Source organism: Coenobita brevimanus, chromosome 104 (genome assembly GCF_032717465.1).
Source record: "Coenobita brevimanus isolate Jiangsu-jjx chromosome 104, ASM3271746v2, whole genome shotgun sequence".
NCBI classification, from domain to species: domain Eukaryota; kingdom Metazoa; phylum Arthropoda; class Malacostraca; order Decapoda; family Coenobitidae; genus Coenobita; species Coenobita brevimanus.
Window position 1 is genome coordinate 23,780,865 of NC_137057.1, and position 24,665 is coordinate 23,805,529.

A 24,665-nucleotide genomic window follows, 5' to 3' on the forward strand; every position below is an offset into this window, starting at 1 on the left:
TGAAGAAGTCAGAGGGGGGGAAGTGATGGAGGAACAGCACTGGAATCGTCTAAGGTGGAATCGGAGGAGAAAGTCTGAGCGAAGAGATCTGCTTTTTCAGTAGAAGAAACAGCTACAGAGCCATCAGAGTAAAAAAGAGGAGGGAAGGTTGATGAGATAAAGTTGTTAGAAAGGTTTTTGGCAAGATGCCAGAAGGAGCAGGAAGAATTCGAGTTGGAGAGTTGAGAGCATTTAGTACGGATGAAATTATTTTTAGCAGAGCGAAGAAACAACTTAGCACGATTCTGAGCAGAAACGTATAAAAGATGTGATTCAGGGGTGGGTTGGCTCCGGCACCTATTATAGGCCCTCTCCTTGTTGTGGACAGCATTAGAACAAGCATGATTAAACCAAGGCTTTCTTGAATTAGTCAAAGGACATTAGAGAGGAATGTATGCTTCCATGCCCAAGAGAATAACCTCCGTAATGCGCAAGACACATTCAGATGGCTCCCGGCCATGGAAGCAATAATCATTCCAGGGAAAATCAAAGATGTACTGCCTGAGGGCCTCCCAATCTGCAGCTCCAAAGTCCCACAGACGACATTTCTTTGGAGGGTCCACAGGCCATACAGGAGCGATAGGACAGGTTAAGGTGATAAGGTTGTGATAGGAGGAGCCCAATGGAGAGAAAAGCTTAACAGTGTAAGCAGAAGGATTAGTTGTAAGGAAGAGGTCAAGTATTTTGGAGCTCTCTCCAAGGCAGTCAGGGATACAGGTAGGGTGCTGTACAAGCTACTCTAGGTCATTAAGGATAGAAAAGGAATAGGCTTGTTCACCAGGGGGATCAGTGAAAGGAGAGGGGAGCCAAAGGTGGTGGTAAACATTGAAATCTCCTAGAATGGAGATTTCAGAGAAAGAATATATATATATATATATATATATATATATATATATATATATATATATATATATATATATATATATATGAGAGAGAGAGAGAGAGAGAGAGAGAGAGGTGGGGAGCAGAGGAACCCCAAAGACAATTGATGTACTTGTTACCTCCTAAAAGTTGTACCTAGATTATTAATCATCTGCTATATTGACACCAATGGCAGTGGCATAATCATGCTTAAGTGACACCGCTGGCAGTGGTGTAAAAGGATTACTTAACTAACCCCATCTAGCTCGAGCAGTTTCTCCGAAACTAAGTAAAATTATATGAAAGGAACAAGGACAAAAATTGTGGTATGGAGTGAAATGGTTAAGGTGAACAAACCGTGCGAGAATTCTACCCTAAGATGCTCTTTCTCTCTTCCCCAGATCCTGCCAGCTGGTATTCCAGTAACACGACGACAGCTGCTTACTGACAGATTTACTGATTTTGGAGGGCACACTCTAGAGCTGGCCAGTTGGGTAGTTGACTTTCCAATCCTCTACTGGTCTGATTCAACAAGTAAAGTCAAACATATAAATGGTTTTATTACTGCACTCAGAAACCACCATTATTCAAGCCGGTCTTGAAAGTATATGATAAACATACAGTAATAAACAGCTGGAGGAGGAGCCCGGTTGTTAGCCAGGGTGTCCAGGTGAATCCCACCAAGGGGAAGGCATTTAAAATGCAGTACATATAGTACTAAGTCATCATACTCTATGTGTACATACTTGTTCGTACCCTTTCACCCCCGTTGAAGTATCTCACTGACATGTACAGAATGACTACAAAATAATAATATTAAATGCATAAAAATCCACTCGCATTAATTCCCATCGAAAGCATCTGCAACTTTTATACTTTGTCAGGTTTAGTTAGTTCACGGAAAGTTAGTAATGTGAAAAGAATGAATACGGAACAGTTTTTGCATCTCTAGTCAGTACTAGAAAGATTTATGAAAATAATTTGACCCAGTCTCGTGAATCAAGTTATGTTCATCATTTATAATGCCAACATCAGAAATAATATCCACCCCATTCACTGTGAGGTGACATCCTTTGTGATACACTTGGTAAAGTTCTTCAAGATCATTAGATTGCACAGTTTGTCAAAATCTGCATTAACTATTCTAAGGTGTATTCAAATTTTCTAGTATTCTAACCTATTCCAAATAGATCTGGTCTTTATCTTCGTAAGTTTTTCTAACTTTAAGTCTTTTGGCTTCAGTTCAGATCCATATGCCTTCAGAAATACATATTTCATCACATCAAGATAAGAGCACTGAACAGCAGATAGAGAAATGCAAGCCTTAAGCCTTCTTAGTGTTGCCTTTGGGAACTCCTTACAGTGCAAGAGTTCAAAACTTTTCACGCCATATAAATAAAGTTCTACTTTCTGAATCATCTGGAAATAACTAGTGACAGCCTCCTCACACATACAAAACAGCACCTTAACTTGCTTGGTGACACCAAATGTCCGCCCTTAGACAAATGAAAATAATTATAAAAAAATGGGGGCTTTCAACCTGGTTCAGCCTAAATTCAAAGTCTAGCCAAGCATATTCTGATCCTAGTCCAAACCATGTTTATGGAATGCAGTACAAAGGGACAGCACAATCATAACTTTCCATGTATGACAGAAACTGTATATCCTGGCTACTTTAGAATGCAAAATGGGTAAAGAGTCAAAATTAAAACAAGACAGAAATAACACAAAATAATAATAAATAATAAAGAAATAAACACGTAAATTTTGGCTACGTACAGACTAATTTGCAGTAGTCACAAAAAAAAAAAAAAATCTTTTTTAGTAATCGAGACAACTGACAAAAACTGTAAGGTGATGCAGTGATAATTACGTCATTCTGATTTTACAAATACGGATAGCTTATTTGTAAAGAGTACTGCATTTCATCATTAGAGAACAAATCAAAGGAGAAATCACAAATGAATATACTAATACAGTAATCAGAGGTTAACAGTAGGAGTCGCTGCAAAGAAGTAAAGCCCTGTTCCAGGACCTGCTTGTACAGTAACTGAACGGATGCGCACGCGGCAGAGCACCAACTATAGTCACGGTGCGCGACTCTGAGATTATTATTATCGTTCCCTGGCAACCTACCATTCAGAAGTGCGTCTGATTTCGTGCATAATGTGAGACGCATGTGATTCGTGTATAATATGCACGTGTACAATAACATTCGTGTATAATATATTCGTGCATAACAATATGATTCGTGTACAGTATGATACGAAATCGGATGCACTTTTGAATGGTACGTTGCCAAGTACGATAATGACAACCTCAGAGACGTGCGCCGCGACTATAATCGAATTGTAGCTGCAAACCACAGCCGTACTTACGTTACATATTACGAGGAAGCAAGTGTAGCGAAGCAATATTTACGTTCATCTGAGAAAGAGCGGCCCAACATGACAAGGCCCAACAAAGATCGTCTTCACAGACTAATAACTTTTTGCTATGTGGGATAGAGAAGAGATTCTTTCAGCAAGTAGTAGACGCTTTCAAAAAACTTTGCTTTTAGCTATAAATTTACTCATGAGACCAAAGAACCCCTTGGTATCCACCTGGCCAAGAAAGTCGTTGAGCCATAGACGAGCATGTTAAGCGCCTGGCCAACGCACTATGAGCGTGACACATGCGAGGTATGAGTTGTTTTCACTTTCATAGTGTCGGTTGCACAAGTCGCAAGTGTGTGTGTGTGTGTGTGTGTGTGTGTGTGTGTGTGTGTGTGTGTGAGAGAGAGAGAGAGAGAGAGAGGAAGGGACACACACACACACATACACATACACACACACACACACACACACACACACACACACACACACACGCACGCACACACACACACACACACACACACACACACACACACACACACACACACACACGCACGCACGTACACACACACACACACACACACACACACACACACACACACACACACACACACCGCACGCACACATACCATTCAATCTTCGGACACCACATTCTTGTAGTCACTGTCTCATCAGCAGAAAAGTTTTTTCATCGCAGTAGACGACGTTATCCTAAAATGCAGCACACTTGTCTATGTACTCTAACGAATACTCAACCTCGCAGAACCAGGGCTTCCTAGCTGATATATGGCCATGGGGACCACGGGATATGTTCCGGTTCCAAATTGTCTGTTGTGTGGCAAGCCAAGCTGTTGACGGATGACTGGCTAGAGTAAAGGGCGAATTGTCGATGAAATCTGCAATCGCCCTGTCCTGTGTTGCCGACGTGCAACGAGGCCTGCCTGCACCATGCTAATGTTAGGTGTCACCCGTTTCGTTGTAACGCCGTATCCATCGGGCTACCGTGTGATTGGAGATGTCAAGGTACCTAGCAATTTTACCATTGCTGAGGCCAGCACCATGTAATGCAATGATAGCTGTATGCGTCTTCTCCGAGGTTTTCATTGTGAAGGCCATAACTATGCTCTGAAGCCACCATTACAACTTGTATACCACTTGCTTTGATGCTCCATTCATTGCAGACTTGCAGGAAACCTATTTCATATCCATATTCGATACACTGTATGCAGATCACTAACCACCTGTGGTCAACGTCTACCGTATGCTAAAACTTAAGATAGGTGTCTTATATGTCTCCACGTAACACCCCCACCTATTCGACAATGAGCAGACTAATCTTACCATGTTTGTCATACTACTGATGTATGATACCCCGTTCCGTGTCATTCTTTGCTGCATATTCGTGGTAATACTGAACCTAATATTACAACACTAATATAATACACAATCTGCAATTTGTTGTTATACCAGCATGTGTTCTTATAGTACTAGACAGTTATTACATAGTTTGTCACCTACTCGTTCTTCACGGCCAAGTTAATGTCTATTCCCAACGTGGAAACCCTGAAGGGTTCGTTGCCATGTAGCCATTATTACAGTCTGTTGGGTTGATCATTATATTACATGCGGGAAATGTTACATTACCATTTACAGGCTTACCAACAAACATCTTATGTAAAAATCCCGTTTATTATCCCTTACATACGAAAAAACGCATCATCACACACACACACACACACACACAAGGAAGGGAATGGGAGAGACAGAAAGGTACAGGGGTACCAACCACACCACGTATTCACATCGTCTGTAACAGCAATCGTTGCGAAGGGTATCAGAGCAAGGGGTGCCAAAATTTTTTTGAGAGGGTGTACGAACATAATGAAAGAAAAGCATTTGGGATCCGAATGCTAATTGCCTGCCAAAATATGCTGTTAGCCAAGTTACAAGCACGGCCCCCCCCAGGGGAGGGCCAAGAGGTGGCGCTCCCCTGGGAGGGGGTATGATGGCGGCTCCCCTCCCTGGGGGGCCAAGGGGCTCCACCCCCAGGGGGGGGGGGCCAGGGACGGAGGTCCGGAAGACTCTTGCCATATCTTGATACCCTGAAGGTTTGATGTTGATACCTCAAGTCTTTCAAGAGATGCAGTGGTGCTAAAGGCAGTCAATAAAAACTAGTTGACTTTTGGCAGCCATTTTGGTGACCTTGACCTTGATCCCGACAGCCCATTTTTGAACTCGTCCAAGATTTTGGCCTTATCTTGATACCCTGAAGTTTCATGTTGATAGCTCAAGCCTTTCATGAGATATAATGATGCTAAAGGCAGTCAGTAAAAATTTGTTGACCTTTGGCAGCCATTTTGGTGTGTTTGACCTTGACCCCGAGTTCCCATTTTCGAACTCGTCCAAGATTTTGGCCATATCTTGATGTCCTGAAGGTTTCATGCTGATAGCTCAAACCGTTCATGAGTTACAATGGGAACACACACACACACACACACACACACACACACACACACACACACACACAGGAGGGTAAAAACACTATCGCTCCACCTTGGTAAAGGCGGGCGATAACAGTGACGGACATCTATATTTCACACACACTTTGACAGCCTGTAATGCCAGATGGACAGATAACCTACTAAATTGTCTTACTCCAGACGTCACAGCAATTGGAACAGGGATCATAATGATGGACTTAATGGGTTCCCGTCTAAACTTCACGTACGCGGTCCAAACCGTAACGCCAGATGGACAGTGGACAGACTACGTCAACGGGTCGTGGACAGGACTGCTGGGACAGCTGGTGAGGAGAGAGAAAGACCTCACCTTCAACAACATCGCCATCATGTATGATAGGCTGAAGGTCGTGGATTTCTCGATACCTGTGATGACTGATTCGTTCAGCGTTGCTCTCGGAGTAAGTTAACACCTTCATTCTTATTCCAGCATTGCAAGGTAAAATGTACAGTATTATGAAAGTAATGCAATGTTATCTTATTATTGCTATTTTTCCTTTACGAAACTTTTCGAATAAAGCCTCATGCACCGAAATCATGAAGCATATAACACCCATGTTCACAGCATATGCCCTCACGCCCACTCTCCACCGCTCACTATAACTCCAGTTTTTCCTTATTTATTTGTCCTCCACGCCGATATCTTTAGCTCCCGACAGTTTCATTCTTGAAGGCAATTTTGAAAAATACCTTTACTGCACTCAGCCCACATAATTTAAAGCATCCATTTTTGCACGGTATACATTCCTGCCATAAAACTGCCTACCCTAAATGCCTCATCACCCACCAACATTTCGACCCACGTCACCCAACCTTTGCTCATCATGGTGTTTCTTTACATGGCTGTTTCATGGGGGAAAGCAGGTCACACGGCTGACAAATGAGCGTGTTCATTTTATGCCTTTTCCTCTGATGACGTATTTCTATACTTGCTACTTTTAAACGACACTGTTGAACTTAGGGCAGACTTTCCTAACTGGAGAAGTTAAGTACAGCTTCCATTATCTCTTTCACTACAAGGCGCTCTCCCAGACTGAATCAACTCGTTCGGGTGCAACAGAAGTAAATAAAATATTCATTATTGTCATCAACGATGTCGGTATCCTGCACAATTAACTAATATTTATAGATTTTTCAGTGTCACGAATACTGATTCGTACAGCACTGTGTTCGTAGTTGGTTAACCCTTTAGGTAATGTATCTCTAATTTTAACCCCTTTAATCCGGTAACGTGTTTTATTGACATATTCGTGCTACCTCCATACGATCTACTCCACTTTGTGGAGACCTTTTTCAGCTACGTCGTAAGGGAAGGTTAAACCTAACCTCTCCAGCAGTGTTGACTATCTATCTATCTATCTATAGCCCGACGCCCTAATCCCGCAAAGGGTGGCCGCAGACAAAACGCCTCCAAGTCACTCTGTCACCCACCATTTGACTCCCCTCCCCCAACTCACCCCCCCCTCCCTCATATACCTCTCAACTCCATCCCTCCACCTCATCCTAGGTCTACCCCTCCCTCTCCCTCCCTCCACCTCACCTACATACACCCTCTTAGTCAGTCTTTCATTCTCCATTCTCTCCACATGTCCAAACCACCTCAGTGTATTTCTCCTAATCTTTTCAACCACATCCACATCTACCCCACAACGTTCCTTCACTTCTTCATTTGTTAACCTGTCCCTCCACGTCACTCCACATGCTCCTCTCAAGTAACTCATTTCCACTGCTCTCACTCTTGACTTGTTCCCCTCTTGCAAGGTCCACGCCTCGCTTCCATACGTCAGGGTAGGGATCACAATACCATCATGCAGTGACTTCTTAACTTCCATACTCACCTCCCTATTTCTCATCACTGTTTTCAGTGTACCAACAACCTTTCTTCCCTGCTGTACCCTTTCACGTACTTCATCCCCCAAAGTTCCATCCTTACTCATCACACTACCCAAGTACTTGAATGCACTCACATTCTCCATATCCTCACCATCCAACCTCACTTCCTGATATTTATCAGTGGATCTTTATTTTTATGCCTATTCTCCATTTGCCAGATTTTGTTTGAAAAAGGGGTATGAACTGCATATTTTTGTATGGGAAGATATTTTCAGTATATAATAAAGACTTCACTTTCTTCATTGATAAAATTAAACTCAACACATACAGATATTACTTCAGCTTTCTGATTATTTTATTTAAAGTTCCCCTATAAGATAAAATTTCACACGCGCCCTGTGATCTACTTTGTTCAGCTGAGCAAAACGCTATCTTTGTATACCGGAGGGATGGACAGAGCGATATAATCCCACCTAGAAAAGCTTTTTGTATTTGCATTAAATTTGGCTTAGGTCCAGTGCTATATTAGGTTATCACAAGTGTATTCAGACTGGAAGGTTGATTTGACTTGTAACCAAGGAGATTCATTCCTGCCTTATAATTCAGGCTCATAAAAATTCGTGCAACCACTATTTTGTATCAAATTGTCTGAGAGGCCCAGTTCCATTAGATGATAACAAACCCGCTATACACAGTTCACTGTTTTTCGAATTTTAAAAATCCCTTCCCTGCCACCGTTCTTCTTCTTCTTCTTTTTTTTTTTTTTTATGTCTAAATAGTGGTGATATTCTGGCCAAATTCCGTTTCAACTTATGGTATGTGACGTTTCTGGTCAGTCTGTGAAAATTTCACGGGGATCCAAGGGGGGAGGGAGACTGTGGAAAATATAAGACTTTGGTGTAATCCCCATTTCCACCCAAAGTTGCAGATTGTGTTATAGTGGTTTTCACAGAACAGTTACTTTGGTGAATCTACAGATTCTCATCCAGCATCAGATTCTCTAAAATTCTTGGTGGCGGTACTGCTCTCCAGCTCGAAATGTCACTCTCGAAAGCTGAGGAAAATTGTCTGACATTCGTACGAATAGGATTGAAAACCATTCATTGAGTTGTAGAGATTGAGACGTCAAGGGGTCATTCGAAAGTTGAATTAAGTCGTCTGCCGGATGAAAAAACCGGATATCCGAGATTTCTTGCATCATCTGAGTATGGGAAGACTTGTTTACCCGTAAGGTGATGATAGGCCAATCTTAATATGGATGAAATCGTCTGACCATATAATTAGACACTGAGAGTTCTGTCATGGATTTGTTGATAGCCGTGACTATTGAATGACATCGCACCATGCTCAAAATAAGGCATCCTTCAATCACAGCAAGTATATTTCAAGCTACTCTATATCCTAAAAATGTAAATCAACTTTGGATGCCATTGCATGCTGAACAGGTTACATATAAGCTGTCTTAATCTTTCTTTACTAAATATCATACAGAAGTGGACAGTCAGTCAGAGGTAGCAATAATGAAATATACATCATCGTAAAGGGATTATAAGAAACAGGATTATAATGATGATGATGATGATGTTGGGCTCACAAAGTCCATGTTTAAAGAAACTGACAAAAAGACCTTCGCTGTTGTGCAAAGCTACGCTGAAAGCCACACTAACCTTCGTAGGAGTCGCGAAATCGTGTCGCTAAAATATTGAGTTGTTCTTTCTTAAATTTTCATCAGTCATAACCCCCAAATAATTTGGACGTTCACGAGCATGTAGCGCAACAAAGATACTAACAGAAGCATTGCAGTATGAGAGTTCCTAATTAAGAACATTTTCTGTCACCCAGACGATGACTCAGAAGAGAAAGCAAAAGAAAAAAAAAAAAAGATTTGGAGATAGAAAATGTGTAGGAACGAGCTGAAAAAGGACAAAAAATAATAAGATAGTCGGACTGGGAGGAGATTCAGAATTCAACATCCAGTGTTACATTACATCAGCTACAAGCGTTTTGTGAGTACAGTGTGGAATGTAGTAATATGTATAGAACTCTAAATCTTCTTCCATCTCAACTGCTCTCTTCTTTCTGTGATATTTCCATCTCTCGTTTCTACACTTTTTCTTTACTCATATTTTGACAATTACATTAGAATAATTTTTTTTTTTCTTCTAGTTCATGGATGGAGTTATCCCCTGAAGATTGGGTCTATGAATGTGCGTGGATGTAGTACGATTGAGGCTAAAAGGGAGGAGATTGGGAGAATGTTTGTGAGAAGAAAGTTGGATGTGTTAGCTTTGAGTGAAACGAAGACGAAAGGGAAGGGTGAGTCTAAGTTTGGAAGTGTGAATGGAAGATTGTCAGGTCTTGACAGAGGAAGGGCAAGAGGTGTGGCCTTGTTAGTGAGTCCGGAAGTACAGCAGTGTGTGATTGAATAAAAGGAGGTGTCATCGAGACTGATGTGGGTGAAAGCGAAATTTGAATGTGAGTTGTGGGTGTTTGTGAGTGCATATGGGTCTGGTAGTGAAAGAGATGAAGAATAGAGGGAGTCTTTCTGGAATGATGTTGATGAGTGTCTGCAGAGTTTTGGAGCGAATGTGAATGTGGTAATGATGGGAGATCTGAATGCTAGAGTGGGTAATATAGCAGTTGGAGGTGTAGTTGGTATGCATGGTGTGCCTGGAAGAAATGAAAATGTGGAACGAATGATAGCGATGTGTGCTGAGCGAGAGATGGTGATTGGAAATACGCTGTTTGAGAAGAAAGATATTTATAAGTATACATGGGTGAGACAGGAGGGTGGAAGGGTTGTTGATAGAGCTTTGATGGACTATGTTGTTGTGTCTAGGATTGTAATAGGAAGATTGTTGGATGTGAGAGTTCTGAGAGGGGAGGGTCGAGGTATGTCTGACCACTACCTGGTGGAGGGAATGTTAAGAGTAGGTAAGAGATGGGTGAGAGCTAGGAGGGTTAGGTGTGGCAGGGAGGTTTTGAAAGTGAGTGAGTTGGATAAAAGAGAGAAAAAGATAGAGTATCAGGAGAAATTGAAAGATGAGTGGAACGCAGTGAAAGATCGGGAAAATGGCAGTGTAGAGGAGGAATGGCAGTTGTTTAAGAGTGCTGTCGTGGGGCATGCAGAAGAGCTGTGTGGTGTGAGACGTGTGGGTGGTGGTGTAAGAAAAGGAAGTGAATGGTGGTGCGAGGAAGTAAGTATGGCTGTGGCTGAGAAGAGACGTTCATATCAAATGTGGCTGCAGAGGAAGGATGAGATGCCATATGAAAGGTATAAGGAAAAGAGGAATAGGGCGAGAAGAGCTGTGCGTGATGCTAAAGTGGCAGCAGATGAGAGGTGGGGTAGGCGGCTGACAGAGAATTTTCCACAGAATAAGGAAATGTTTTGGAAGGAGGTGAAAAGGGTGCGAAAGGGAGAGTCTGGGAAGGAAGAACGAGTAAAAGCAGAGGATGGAGGGATGTTAACTGAGATGGATGCAGTAAGGAAGAGATGGGCAGAGTAATTTGAAAGATTGTTAAATGTAGAGGAGGAAAGGGTGGCTGAGATTGTGGCGGATGGAAGGGTGCAAGAAATAAATGTGTTGGGAGAGTTGAATGATTCTTTGATCACAAAGGAGGAAGTGGAGAAGGCAGTAAAGAAGATGAAAACAGGGAAAGCTGCAGGTATGGATGGGTGTGCTGTGGAATGCCTGAAGGGTGGTGGAGTGACTATTGTTGACTGGTTAGTAAGATTATTGAATGTGTGCTTTGTGAAATATATGGTGCCAATTGACTGGGCAAGTGCTTGTGTGGTCCCGTTGTATAAAGGCAAGGGTGATAAGAATGAATGTACTAGCTTCAGGGGTATAAGTCTGTTGAGTGTTATAGGTAAGGTGTATGGTAGAGTGTTAATTATGAGAGTTAGAGAGGGTACAGATGGAGTGATTGGTGATGAGCAGTGTGGCTTTAGGAGAGGGAGGGGATGCGTGGATCAGGTGTTTGCTGTGAGACAAGTGTGTGAAAAGTATTTAGCGAAAGGCAAGGATGTGTTTTGGGCATTTGTGGATTTAGAGAAAGCGTATGATAGAATTGATACGGAGGATTTGTGGACTGTTTTAAGATTGTATGGACTTGATGGTAGGTTACTAAAAGAGGTGAAAAGTTTTTAAGTAAATAGTAGAGCGTGTGTAAGAGTGGGAAATGCTGTGAGTGATTGGTTTCCCGTGAGAGTGGGGCTGCGACATGGATGTGTAATGTCGCCTTGGTTGTTTAATATTTACATGGATGGTGTTGTAAGGGAGGTGAATGCAAGAGTTTTAGGTGGAGGTCTGAGTCTGGTGAATGTTGATGGTGGAGAGTGGAATCTGAAGCAGCTGCTGTTTGCAGATGATACTGCACTGGTGGCTGATTCAGAGGAGAGATTGAGACAGTTGATAGAGGAGTTTGGAAGGATGTGTGAAAGGAGGAAATTGAAAGTAAATGAAAATAAGAGTAAAGTGATGAAATATACGAGGTTGGTAGATGGTAGGGGGATTAATATAGTTTAGAATGGCAAGTTGCTGGAGGAGGTAGAGTGTTTTAAATATCTAGGGTCACTTGTTGCTGTGGATTGAAGAATAGATGCAGAAGTGAAGTTTAGAATAAATGAAGTAGGAAAGGTGCTGGGAGGAATGAAAAAAGTGTTTAGATGTCGTTCGCTTAGAATGGATGTAAAGAGAAGGCTGTATGAGGGTGTTGTGGTACCGACTGCTTTATATGGGGCTGAAACATGGAATATGGAATATGGATGTAGCAGAGAGGAAAAGTTTGAATGTATTGGAGATGAGGTGTCTGAGGAGTTTGTGTGGAGTGACGCATATGGATCGAGTGCAAAATGATGAAGTGCGAAGGAGAACTGGAATTGTTCGGGAGATGGCTGGTAGAGTTGAGCAGAGGGTGTTGCGATGGTTTGGGCATATGGAGAGAATGGATAATGAGCGATTGGTGAAAAAGATAACTAGATCTGATGTGAGAGGTGTAAGGCTGAGAGGAAGACCACGAATAGAATGGGTGGAGAGTGTGAAGAGAGCGCTGGATGCGAGAGGGATGTCTGTTGGGCAAGGAAGAGTGGCTGTGCGTGACAGAAATAAATGAAGAGAAATTGTGAATGAATAAGTGATGACGCAGACCTGAGGGGATATTCTCCCGTATTTTATTTCTGCAACATTCGCGGCCTTTCATCTAACTTTCGCTCTGTTGAGCACCACCTCTCCTCCTCTAAACCTCACCTTCTTTTTCTGACGGAGACTCAGCTGTCTGAGGCAACCGACAGCAAACCCTTTTCTGTATCCTCCTACTTTCTCTATACTCATTTCAAAGCCAAAGGTGGCTGTTGTGTATACATACGCAACGACTTATCTTGCTCTCGTGTTCCTGAACTTGATTCTTCTGAATTCTCCACACTCTGGCTTCGGCTTTCCTGTCATTCTCTGACTAAATATATCTGTGCTGTTTACTTATCCCCTAATTCTACTGACTATCAAAAATTCTTCGACTATCTTACTTCTACGATGGAACACATTCTGTCCATTTCTCCTTTCTCTGAAATCTCCATTCTTGGAGATTTCAATGTTCACCACCACCTTTGGCTCTCCTCTCCTTTCACGGATCCACCTGGTGAACAAGCCTACATCTTTTCTATCCTTAATGACCTAGAGCAGCTTGTACAGCACCCTACCCGTATCCCTGACCGCCTTGGAGAGAGCTCCAACATACTTGACCTCTTCCTCACAACTAATCCTTCTGCTTACTCTGTTAATCTTTTCTCTCCGTTGGGCTCCTCCGATCACAACCTTATTACCTTAACCTGTCCTATCACTCCGGTACGGCCTGTGGACCCTCCAGGGAAACGTCGTCTGTGGCATTTTGGAGCCGCGAACTGGGAGGCCCTCAGGCAGTACTTCTTTGATTTTCCATGGAATGATTATTGCTTCCATGGCCGTGAGCCATCTGAGTGTGCCTTGCGCATTACGGAGGTTATTCTCTTGGGCATGGAAGCATACATTCCTTTCTCATATCCTTTGACTAACGCAAGAAAGCCTTGGTTTAATCACGCTTGTTCTAATGCTGTCCGCAACAAGGAGAGGGCCTACAAAAGGTACCGGAGCCAACCCACCCCTGAATCACATCATCTTTACGTTTCTGCCCGGAATCGTGCTAAGTCTGTTCTTCGCTCTACTAAAAATAATTTCATCCATACTAAATGCTCTCAACTCTCCAACTCGAATTCTTCCCGCTCCTTCTGGCACCTTGCCAAAATCTTTCAACAACTTTACCTCATCATCCTTCCCTCCTCTTTTCTACTCTGATGGTTCTGTAGCTATTTCTTCTACTGAGAAAGCAGATCTCTTCGCACAGACTTTCTCCTCCAATTCCACCTTAGACGATTCCGGTGCTGTTCCTCCATCACTTCTCCCCTCTGACTTCCTCATGGCTGACATTAAAATTTCTTCAGTTGATGTATTTTCTGCCATCACTGGCCTCAGTACTAACAAGGCATATGGGCCTGATGGGGTCCCTCCTGTTGTTCTCAAGAACTGTGCTTCTGTGCTTACACCCTGCCTAGGCAAACTCTTTCGCCTTTGTCTGTCAACTTGTACCTTTCCTTCTTGCTGGAAGTTTGCTCTCATTCAGCCAGTCCCAAAGAAGGGTGACGACTCCCAACCCTCCAACTATCGTCCAATTGCTTTAACGTCCTTTATTTCAAAAGTTTTCGAGTCAATTCTTAATAGAAAAATTTTAAGGCATCTTTCCTATCACAACCTTCTTTCCGATCGTCAGTATGGGTTCCGTCAGGGACGCTCCACTGGCGATCTTCTCACCTACCTTTCAGACTCCTGGTCATCCTCCTTTCGGGACTTCGGCGAAAGCTTTGCCATTGCACTTGACATCTCAAAGGCTTTCGATCGAGTCTGGCATAAATCTTTAATTTCCAAACCGCCCTCCCACGGTTTCTATCCTTCTATCTGTGCCTTCATCGCTAGCTTCCTTTCTGGTCGTTCTATAGCCACTGTTGTAGACGGCCATCGTTCTTCTCCTAGATCTATCAACAGTGGTGTTCCTCAGGGCTCTGTCCTGTCACCAACTCTCTTCCTTTTATTCATCAATGATCTTCTAAGCTGTACATCTAACCCTATCCACTCATATGCTGATGACTCCACCCTTCACCTTTCCATTCGGTTCCCTCAACGCCCATCTCAACAGTTACTTCAAGAAACAAGGGATGAGGCTATCGCACACCTAATGTCTGACTTGGCTCGTATCTCTGACTGGGGTAAAAATAATATGGTTGTCTTTAATGCATCTAAGACTCAGTTCTTACACCTATCAACCCGACAAAATCTTCCACAGGTATACCCATTAATGTTTAATAATATTCAGCTTAATCCTGCATCATCCTTGAACATGCTTGGGGTTTCATTTACTCGGGACTTATCTTGGAAAGATCATATTACATCTCTTGTAAAATCTGCTTCCAAAAGATTGGGTGTGCTAAGCCGACTCCGCTCTTTCTTTACCCCTGCACAATTGTTGTCTCTATACAGGGGTTTTATCCGCCCCTGTGTGGAGTACAACTCTCATGTGTGGGGAGGCTCCCCACACACAGCTCTTCTCAATAGGGTGGAGTCAAAGGCTTTTCGTCTCATTAACTCTCCTCCTCTTACTGACTCCCTTCAACCTCTGTCTCTTCGCCGCACTGTTGCATCTTTATCTCTTTTTTATCGCTACTTTAATGGTCACTGCTCCTCTTAACTGTCTGCTTGTATTCCTCCACCTCTACGACGTGCGCGTGGCACCCGTCTGGCAGCAAACTCTCATCCCTTTTCTGTCCAACTCTCTAATGCAAGAGTTAACCGTTACTCCCAGTCTTTCATTTATGCAACAGGTCAGCTCTGGAACTGTCTCCCTCTATCTGTATTTCCTGCTGCCTATGATCTCCAGTCTTTCAAACGCAGTGTGTCCAGGCATCTCAAAATGATCGGATCTTGAATTTGGCTCTCTATTGTATTTTGTTTTTCTCTTGGAGGGAACTGTTACTGCGGGCTCATGGCCTTTGATTCCTTCTTCCTCGCATAAAAAAAAAAAAAAAAAAAAATTTGGTCTGATCAGCTAGTCAGGTCAGGTGCGGGTAAGGGGATGGGTCTGTTATGATGTGGCAGTGGTAAACCAGCTCTGCTGTCGGGCCCTGCTGCAGTTGTCACTGATTGCATTGTGCAATTGACCCTTGTGCGGTGTGGTGCGGTGAGGATCTGTCCGTTCTCCCCTTTGGGGCTAAGATGCGAATGAATGTGTTTGAATGGATGAGTAAATGGGGAGTGTGTCGTCCTGTCTCTGCTACCTCCCTTTCCTTGGGGGATGCAGCCTAGGTATATAGATAGATAGATAGATAGTTCATGATCGTTTTATGAAAGGTACTGTACCTGTCAAATACACATTGCCCATACAATACAACGACGTTTAACTAGGATAATTGCTACTGCGATTATTCAAACAGTATATGTAAAATGATGAAAGAAACTTATGCTAACACAGGAAAAGTCACCTAATATATTGCCAATGCTGTGCCAGGAACTGAACCTGGAACTCTCAGATCAGAGATACTCAGCTTTCCTGTGTACTACGATCAGGTAAAAGTTGTCTCACCTTGTCACATAATTTGTGCCAAAGGCATCCCCGTCCCTCACTGTAGGCCTGAAAAGGAAGCAACAACCCCTGCGCTGTGCCATGTACAAATTTATAATCATACGCAAAGCACATCTGACAAGTTCGTATGATGATCTTTTACCTATTCAATGAAATGAAAGAAAGTGATAGTGGAACGTATGAACAGGATACCCAATACAATGGATTACACACCCATTCATTCATCATTCTAGCTCCAGGAATCCTGACTCCCCCTCATAGGTACTCCTGTTCACACGTAGCTTCATAATGCGAGTACTGTCAAGTCAAAAAGGGGTGCCAAACCATCCTCGTGCACTCCTCCGTACAAATTGATCCAACATGCTCAGTACCTTGACACCTCCTTAGCCTCGTCAGCTTCCATACCACACCATCTCACACACTCATTTACCCTGTCAGTCGAACGTTTGCCTACCACGCCTCCTACCACCTTCACCTCGATTACATAATTATATTCTTTCACCATTTTAAATGCATCCATTCTCTCCCCCCAAAACATACCATCTGGGCACGCTCTATTCACTGATTTACTTTCATTAACCACATTATATCTCATCCTTTCCACTTCCAGCACTGCACGAACATTTCCCAAGAATCCCACCTCCATCTCTCTAACTCTTGGCTGATATCTTCCATGCTATGCTAGAATCTTTCATCTAAATATCTGTCTTCAATACTAAAAATAATAATTATTAATATTTTCAGTAAAGTGTATTATGTTCTTTCAGGTGCCTCCACCACCACCTCGCTGGCGTGCTGTATTTTACCCCTTCACCACCATCACCTGGATTGCTCTGGCAGCCACTTGCGTCATCACTACCCTCTTTTTCCATCTCCTGATATTCAAGGACAGCTCGGTCGTCTATAACCATAGTGAGTATGGACTGAACTGATTCTCTCTCTCTCTCTCTCTCTCTCTCTCTCTCTCTCTCTCTCTCTCTCTCTCTCCATTACATTCTTGTTCCTTCACTTTTTCTCCATAGACAGTTCTATTGTCTGTAGCCGCTGTCAGTAGTGACCTGGAGTCATAATATCCATACACTGCGACTGACATTTTGAGCCACACTGAGGTGGACTGCAACTGACGTCTCACACCACTCCAGCTTTAATTCTCCAAAACCTTTACCACATTCCTTCCTTTCCCAATCCCCTTCCACCAACCTCCTTTACCCAAAAGCCCCCTCTTACTCCACCACTTCCCCACCCACTCTCCCACTCCTCATTACCCCACCAACACTCTTCCCAACTCCCAACCTAACTCCCACTCCTCCTTTACTTCCACTAACCCTTTTTCTCGCCCCTTCCCATCCCTTAACCCTATTTTCACCACCTCACAATGCCCCCACCATACACACGCACACACACACTCTCTCTCTCTCTCTCTCTCTCTCTCTCTCTCTTCTCTTTAAGCCCCAAGTCCCAACATACTGAAATCAAAATCTTTGTAGGTGCTAATCTGTGGCACATATCGACCTAATAATTGTTATGCATGTTCTTCATCACATTCTCTATCAGCAAGCAAAAGATAACATTTTATGTGATGTTTTTAACTTTTTTTGTCTTCACTCGGTGCATTTATAATACAGAGTCTCCTGTAGTGTATGGTTTAAAGTGTACAGAGTGAACAAGGAGGCCTACAGTTTTTCACGTTCTTTTTTTAAGGAATACCTGTAATTGCAAGATGAGATCAACCTGCATTCAACATTGCATTGTGCAGTCATCAACGATAAAAACATGTTGGACTTACTGTCATAATTTGCTACAGAAACATTACTCTTAAAAAACGAATGCTTGTTCACACCACTTGGCTCTCAGAATTGATAAGGTGTGGATTTAGTTCTACATCAGCGTGTATACAATAATTCTTCAGCTTCCTTCCTATCTCCCGAAAGGAGGATTACAACTGCAGAAGGATGGCAAATTAAGCCTGCAGTTCACTAGCTTGACATCTCGAAAGCCTGAGGTCACAGCAACAATAAAATCAACAATAATGAAAGAAAAGCATTCGGGAGCCGAATGCTAATCGCCCGCCAGAATATACTGTTGGCCAAGTCCAAGATTTATATCATACCTTGATACCCTGAAGGTTTCATGTTGATAGGTCAAGCCGTTCATGAGATATAAGAGTGCTAAAGGTGGGCGATAAAAACTAGATGACCTTTGGCAAACATTTTTGTGACCTTGACCGCGAGTGCCCATTTTCGAACTCGTCCAAGATTTTGGCCATATCTTGATACCCTGAAGGTTTCATGTCGATAGCTCAAGCCATTCATGTGATATAATGGAGCTAAAGGCGGCCTATAAAAACTAATTGATCTTTGGTAGCCATTTTTGTGACCTTGACCTTGATCCTGAGTGCCCATTTTCGAACTCGTCCAAGATTTTGGCCATATCTTGATACCATAAAGGTTTCATATAGATAGTTGAAGCCGTTCGTGAGATATAATGGGAACACTCACACACACACACACACACACACACACACACACACACACACACACACACACACACACACACACACACACACACACACACACACACACACACACACACACACAGGCAAAAACATTGTCACTCCGCTTTCTAAAGGCGGCCGATAACAATACACCATGTTGTTCTGTATATACATATTCATCAAATCCCATTCCTTCATTTCTTGGTAACCTCAAACAGCTTGGTCGTATATAACCACAGCAAGTGCAAACAAATTTGCAACTGTCCACTGCGTTCATTCTGTACCTTAATTCAGTCTCCAAGGTCGCATGGCATCTGTACATGTATCTTTCCATTTCCCTCTTCCTATCCCCTGTTTAGTCCCAGTCTGTTAACGCTCATCGTGACCAATATTTGTAAAAGGCATTCTACATCATGCACTGGAATAAACAACTGGCATGAAATTATTAAGTTTGGGCTGACTCAGCAGCATTCTGCAACTTTAAAGATATGAAGCGGAGGACAGACTCATGATCCTACCCCGTAAATACACATCTGTGATCACTGCTGGTATTGGATAAAGGCATATGTGGTGTTAGTGATGGTGTGACTGATTCACGTATATTTTTTACGATGATTCTGATTATGATTGTAGTGGTGATGATAGACATGATGTTGACAATGATGATGGCTGCACAGTACCACAGTGACCAACGACACTGATGTAAATTATCATTGTGCAACTAAATTAGCCAGTCGCATGTATCTCATTGTCAACCGACATTCAAACCTCCTCCCCCCCTGGTATGGTGGTGAGTGTTGCAGCGTATTGGAATACTTAACTTCTCTGCACTGTAGAGAGTTTCTGTTGAAAATTGCCATGCATCATTGCTATCCGACGTTTTGACGATGGGATGCCAGTCAGCTGCACTTGAAATTGCCTTTATTAAAATTAACACTCTCGGGCACTTTCTCGCAACTGGCTTTGATCTTGCCTTCACTGAACTTAAGGTGAAATGTATCTATGTGATGATCGCATGTACTACATTTTTCTCCAACAGTAGCATTACTTTTTAAATTTTCTGATGTTCCTTAGACAAGATATAAGATGTTAACTCCATGTGTTGGATAATTTATAATTACAATGAACTTTCTTACAGGTTTGTGTATAGGTCTAACCCTGTGTGCGAGGATAGGGCTTCCCCCCATTTTAGAACTGGTAAATTAAAACCGCCAAATTTTATGGCGCACTGCATGCAACACATATTAGCAATTTGATTGTAGATTTCATTGTCAGTATTTGGTGGAGGGATGGGTGGATGATAAATTAATCCAGGTGTGGTTTTATGACATGATTCATTTCTAAGCTGAATGTAAATAGTGTCAATGTTTTCAAGACGTGTCTTGGTAATTATGACTGGATGGAATCCTGATTTACTGAATAACAACACACCGCCCACTGCTGTATTATTCCTTTCGCCAATGAAATATGATGGCCTGGTAAATTAAACTCCGCTGGAAAATCTCTGCTCAGTATTTAACCACGATTCTGTTATACCTATTACATCATAAACTTCAGCAAATATGAGCCTCTTGTAAGAAAATTTATTACAACGACTACACGCCTTTACAGAAGGAGCTTAAGATGTATTTTCTCTTACGACGTGGGGAGCTTACATTACATATTGTGTTATCAGACTGTATGATATCTATGTTAGCCTCTGGAGATGATTTTTTTTTTGTCAAAAAAAAAAAAAAGTACTACATCACTATGCAGACAACATAGATGCGCAGAACCAATGACGTTCAAGTGTAGCCCATCGAACGAGAATAATCTTTGCTGCTCAAAAGTGGTTCCATGTGTTAATGAACTCCATCCCTTAATACAAGCAAAGTGATTTGACCCTATTATTTCTACCGAATCCTTTACTGATCAAGACGTTCCCTGTGTGAATCTTTGGGAATATGACTGAAATTAAAATGTTGGTAGTTTTCTCCTTGTAGCACCAAATCATCTTTCTGTATTTCTCCATCAGCTTCTCTGATCGGGTTCCCAAGACCTGTCATTTTGTGCATTCTCAGAAACATCGCCCAAAATCCAAGGATGAGATGGCGGGATGGGGTGAAGAGATATATAAGAGGAAAGAGGGTGAATTGAAGGGAGGGCAAAGGATAGGGTGACATGGAGACCATTTGTATGTGGTCACTCCTTATGGAATTAAGACAGTCGGATTTTATCTAAACAGAAAGATACAGAGACAGACTGTGCTAAAGAGACAGAGGTGCAGTCAGCGTAATTGTGATTCATTTGTGTTGGCGACGATAAAGAGGATGAGTCCTGTGCATGTGAATATGATAATGTTTATAATGATGACAATGAAGATTCTGGTCTTATGGGTCACAAAGGCTATTTTGGACACACAGTACATCCAGTTTACCGACAAGTCATATCAACATCATTGAGTCTGTTCTCCCACACAACTCACTCAGGTCGCTTCATGAACTATACGAGTAGAGATGAGTCATCCACACTATCGGGTCATTTACTTTATGGTACCTTCACAACTGCTCTACGGCTTATTACCATACCACACTTTTCAGACGAAGTAGCACGTTTCTTGCACTACAGCTACTTGAAGTAGATGAACAGGAAAAAGTAAAATTACCAAAGGAAGTATGACCAGAGTAAGTGAATCAAGTGAATGAGTAAAACTAGCACAGATAACTGCAAAGTTTCGTCTCTGATTTTTAAAAACCTCATTGTGTGTGTGTGTGTGTGTGTGTGTGTGTGTGTGTGTGTGTGTGTGTGTGTGTGTGTTTTGATGTAAGCTACATCTTTCAGATTTTACATACCGGTATGTATAATACACTGTTGTCTAGTACATTAACAAACATAAATAAACCTTGACAAAGTTTAGGAAAAATATATATCAGTGTGGAAAAATAAACACTGAATGTGACCAAATGGATTCAAAAGCTAATCAGTTTGTGCATGATATGACTACAATTCTTGGGCAAACCGACTGATGTGTGCGTGAATGAACCGTAAATGTAGGCCGATACACTTGAAGGCGAACTGATCATAAATTATGTTACCTGCCAGAGATAGACGTGGTGTCAACGCTGCTGTGGATGGTCCGTGCGCTGCTACGCCAGTCGGTGCCCCTTGTACCATCCTCTCCCGGTACTCAACCCTTCCTGGTGTGCTGGTGGCTTGTGTCGCTGGTGCTGGCAGCATCATTCGTCTCAAACATCATTGCATACATCACTGTTCCTGCTGCACCAAAGAAAATAATAACTATGAAAGAGCTGGCAGATTCTAAACATTCGTAGGTCTATTTCTGTTGCAAATATTTAGTAATATTGCATCTTAAATGTGCACCTCTCTGCGCTGGAAATATTTAAGGAGGTGGCTCGTCTCAGCCAGGTTCAAATCCAACTACTTTAAAATCGATAAATATCATCTCTTTCGAAATTAATTGATATCAAAATAACATTGGCAAATACAACACGGAGAATAATAAAATGCAGTTTCTTACCTTCCTTGAGTGATGTATTTGCGTTGATAGGACAGAGGAAAATCACTGACATCTGTAGCAGTGAAGAACTTACAACCAGCATGGAGTGTTTCGTTGTTGGATTGTGGGGTGTTTCCTGTGCACTGCCTGATGATGCATGGTAACACGGTGGTAGTAGTCGTATAATGTTTTATTTTATTCACCTAAGCGCCAAAGATAGTTTCAGAATATATTTTTAAGTGGTACAAATTATTCTTAAACATTTAAAATTAATACTTCTTTCATGTACTAAACTAGTAACGTTTTCACCCGTACTCAGTACTATGTTAACAATAACAAGGAAGAATGGCGCAGATACCTAAATAGCAGAATATTATATCATTATTTATACTTCATTCATTGATTATAGCATCTTCATTTCTTTTTATCTCCTTTATGAATCATGGTATACTGTCATAACAGTGTAATACTGCCATTTTTACAGACAGTAATTTCTTATCGTACACGACGGTAGACCATGAATTATTAATTATCCAAATTTCTAGTGCTACACATACAGTATCCCGATTTTTCACTGATCACATTCTTCATGGATAGAGAAATATCATGATGAAAATAATTATTTATTGACGTGCCACACTGGTCACGCCTACCATTACCACTGTCCCAGTTTTCTAAGTCACTACTCTCACTAGATTTTCAAGCCATGTCTTGAAGTTTCACATTTTCCGCTCCACATGATGCACAGTCACAAACTTCACCTCTTTCTGGAGTATTAGGCATCACATTACTTCAGTCATGATGCTCCTGCACTAATACGCTGTCGTCCAACCCCCAACACACATGACAGGGATTCATTGTAGATGTTAGGGAGATGGATGTGCTGAGAGGTTGTCGCATGTCCTTCCACAGCACCTGGCTACACGTGACTGAGGCCTAGGAGAACAGTGAATCACCTTGAGCAGGCAATTCCAGGCAGAAGATTAGTCATGGTACACAAGTTGCGAGACTTCGAACTGTGTTGCAAAACCCTTGAATATACTTGGTACTGAGCCTAACATACCACATTAAAACGACCAGAACATGATAGAAAAGAAAAGAAAAGAGTCCTGTGTTGTTGAGTTAAACATCATTTATTTAATAACGTGAGGCAGTAGTGAAACTGTATATGTTTTGAATATATTTTATCTTATTATAAAGATGCAGTTTTCAGCAGTTTAATAATTAAACACTGGGTTCAAACATTGGTAAAAGATTATTGCAGACTTATCCCTCACCCGCTTTGCCATGATTATCCCAAGGTTGTATTAACAGTGACAAAAGTTCGCTTATATTGCTATTTCTCACATTCGTCTATTGGCTAATATTCTTAAGCTGAGATGATCGGTATGTTTTTTTTTTTTTTTTTTTTTCACAGTAATTCTCTTTGATATGACGTGTCATTGAGGGAAGTGTAGATCATAACCTAGGTGTGAAGCAGACACAGTGAAATAGTAAGCAACTTCTGTCATGGCTTGATATGGGAATAATATAATCCTTACAATATGCTACTGTTAAGAAACTCATCTCTCACACGAATTTCTGTTGTTCTTTCTTAGGCTGTATATGGGCGACTACGGAACCTTTCTGCCCGAGTACCTGGCCACTTCACCAGACCCAGTATACCGCCGACTCTCACAAAAGCTGAACCTCATCGAGAATTATAACGACCTGGAACATTATGTATGTAGTTACTGCATTTTTCTAACTTCCATATCAGTCTTAATAGCATCCTGTCAGTAGAACAGATGTATTGTCTTTCGGATTCACTCTTCAGTTTTAGTTTCAGAGGTGTGCAACGTGTGGTTCTGAAGGACGCCATCATTGGCACTACATATGGAGGAACTGAATAAAATGAAAAGAAAACAGTGAGAAAACAGAAACCCTATAAAAATCAGTGAGGAGAAAATAGGAAACCGTAACTTCATTATGATTTACATAAATGAATATTTCAGTCTCAGTTTATAATACACATTATAGCCCGCCTTTACAAAGCGGAGCGATAATGCTTTTGCCCGCCTCTGTGTGTGTGTGTGTGTGTGTGTGTGTGTGTGTGTGTGTGTGTGTGTGTGTGTGTGTGTTCTCATTATATTTCATGAACGGCTTGAACTACAGTATCAACATGAAACCTTCAGGGTATCAAGATATGGCCAAAATCTTGGACGAGTTCGAAAATGGGCACTCGAGGTCAAGTTCTAGGTCACCAAAATGGCTCCCAAAGATTAACTAGTTTTCATCGCCTGCCTTTAGCTTCATTATATCTCATGAACAGCTTGAGCTGTCAGCATGAAACATTCCTGGTATGAAGATATGGTCGAAATCTTGGACTTGGCCAACAGCATGTTCTA

General features: G+C 42.0%; 1 protein-coding gene across 1 annotated transcript in view; it reads left to right on the forward strand.

The window, feature by feature from the left end:
• Positions 1-5,961: 5,961 nt before the first annotated feature.
• LOC145416053 (putative glutamate receptor) overlaps positions 5,962-24,665 on the forward strand; it is a 46,234-nt gene continuing 27,530 nt past the window's right edge. Inside the window, exons 1-4 of the mRNA XM_080285152.1 lie at positions 5,962-6,192; positions 17,056-17,200; positions 21,864-22,089; positions 23,877-24,000. Of these exons, the coding sequence (XP_080141278.1) occupies positions 5,962-6,192; positions 17,056-17,200; positions 21,864-22,089; positions 23,877-24,000 (726 nt within the window). The remainder of the gene's footprint in view (positions 6,193-17,055; positions 17,201-21,863; positions 22,090-23,876; positions 24,001-24,665) is intronic.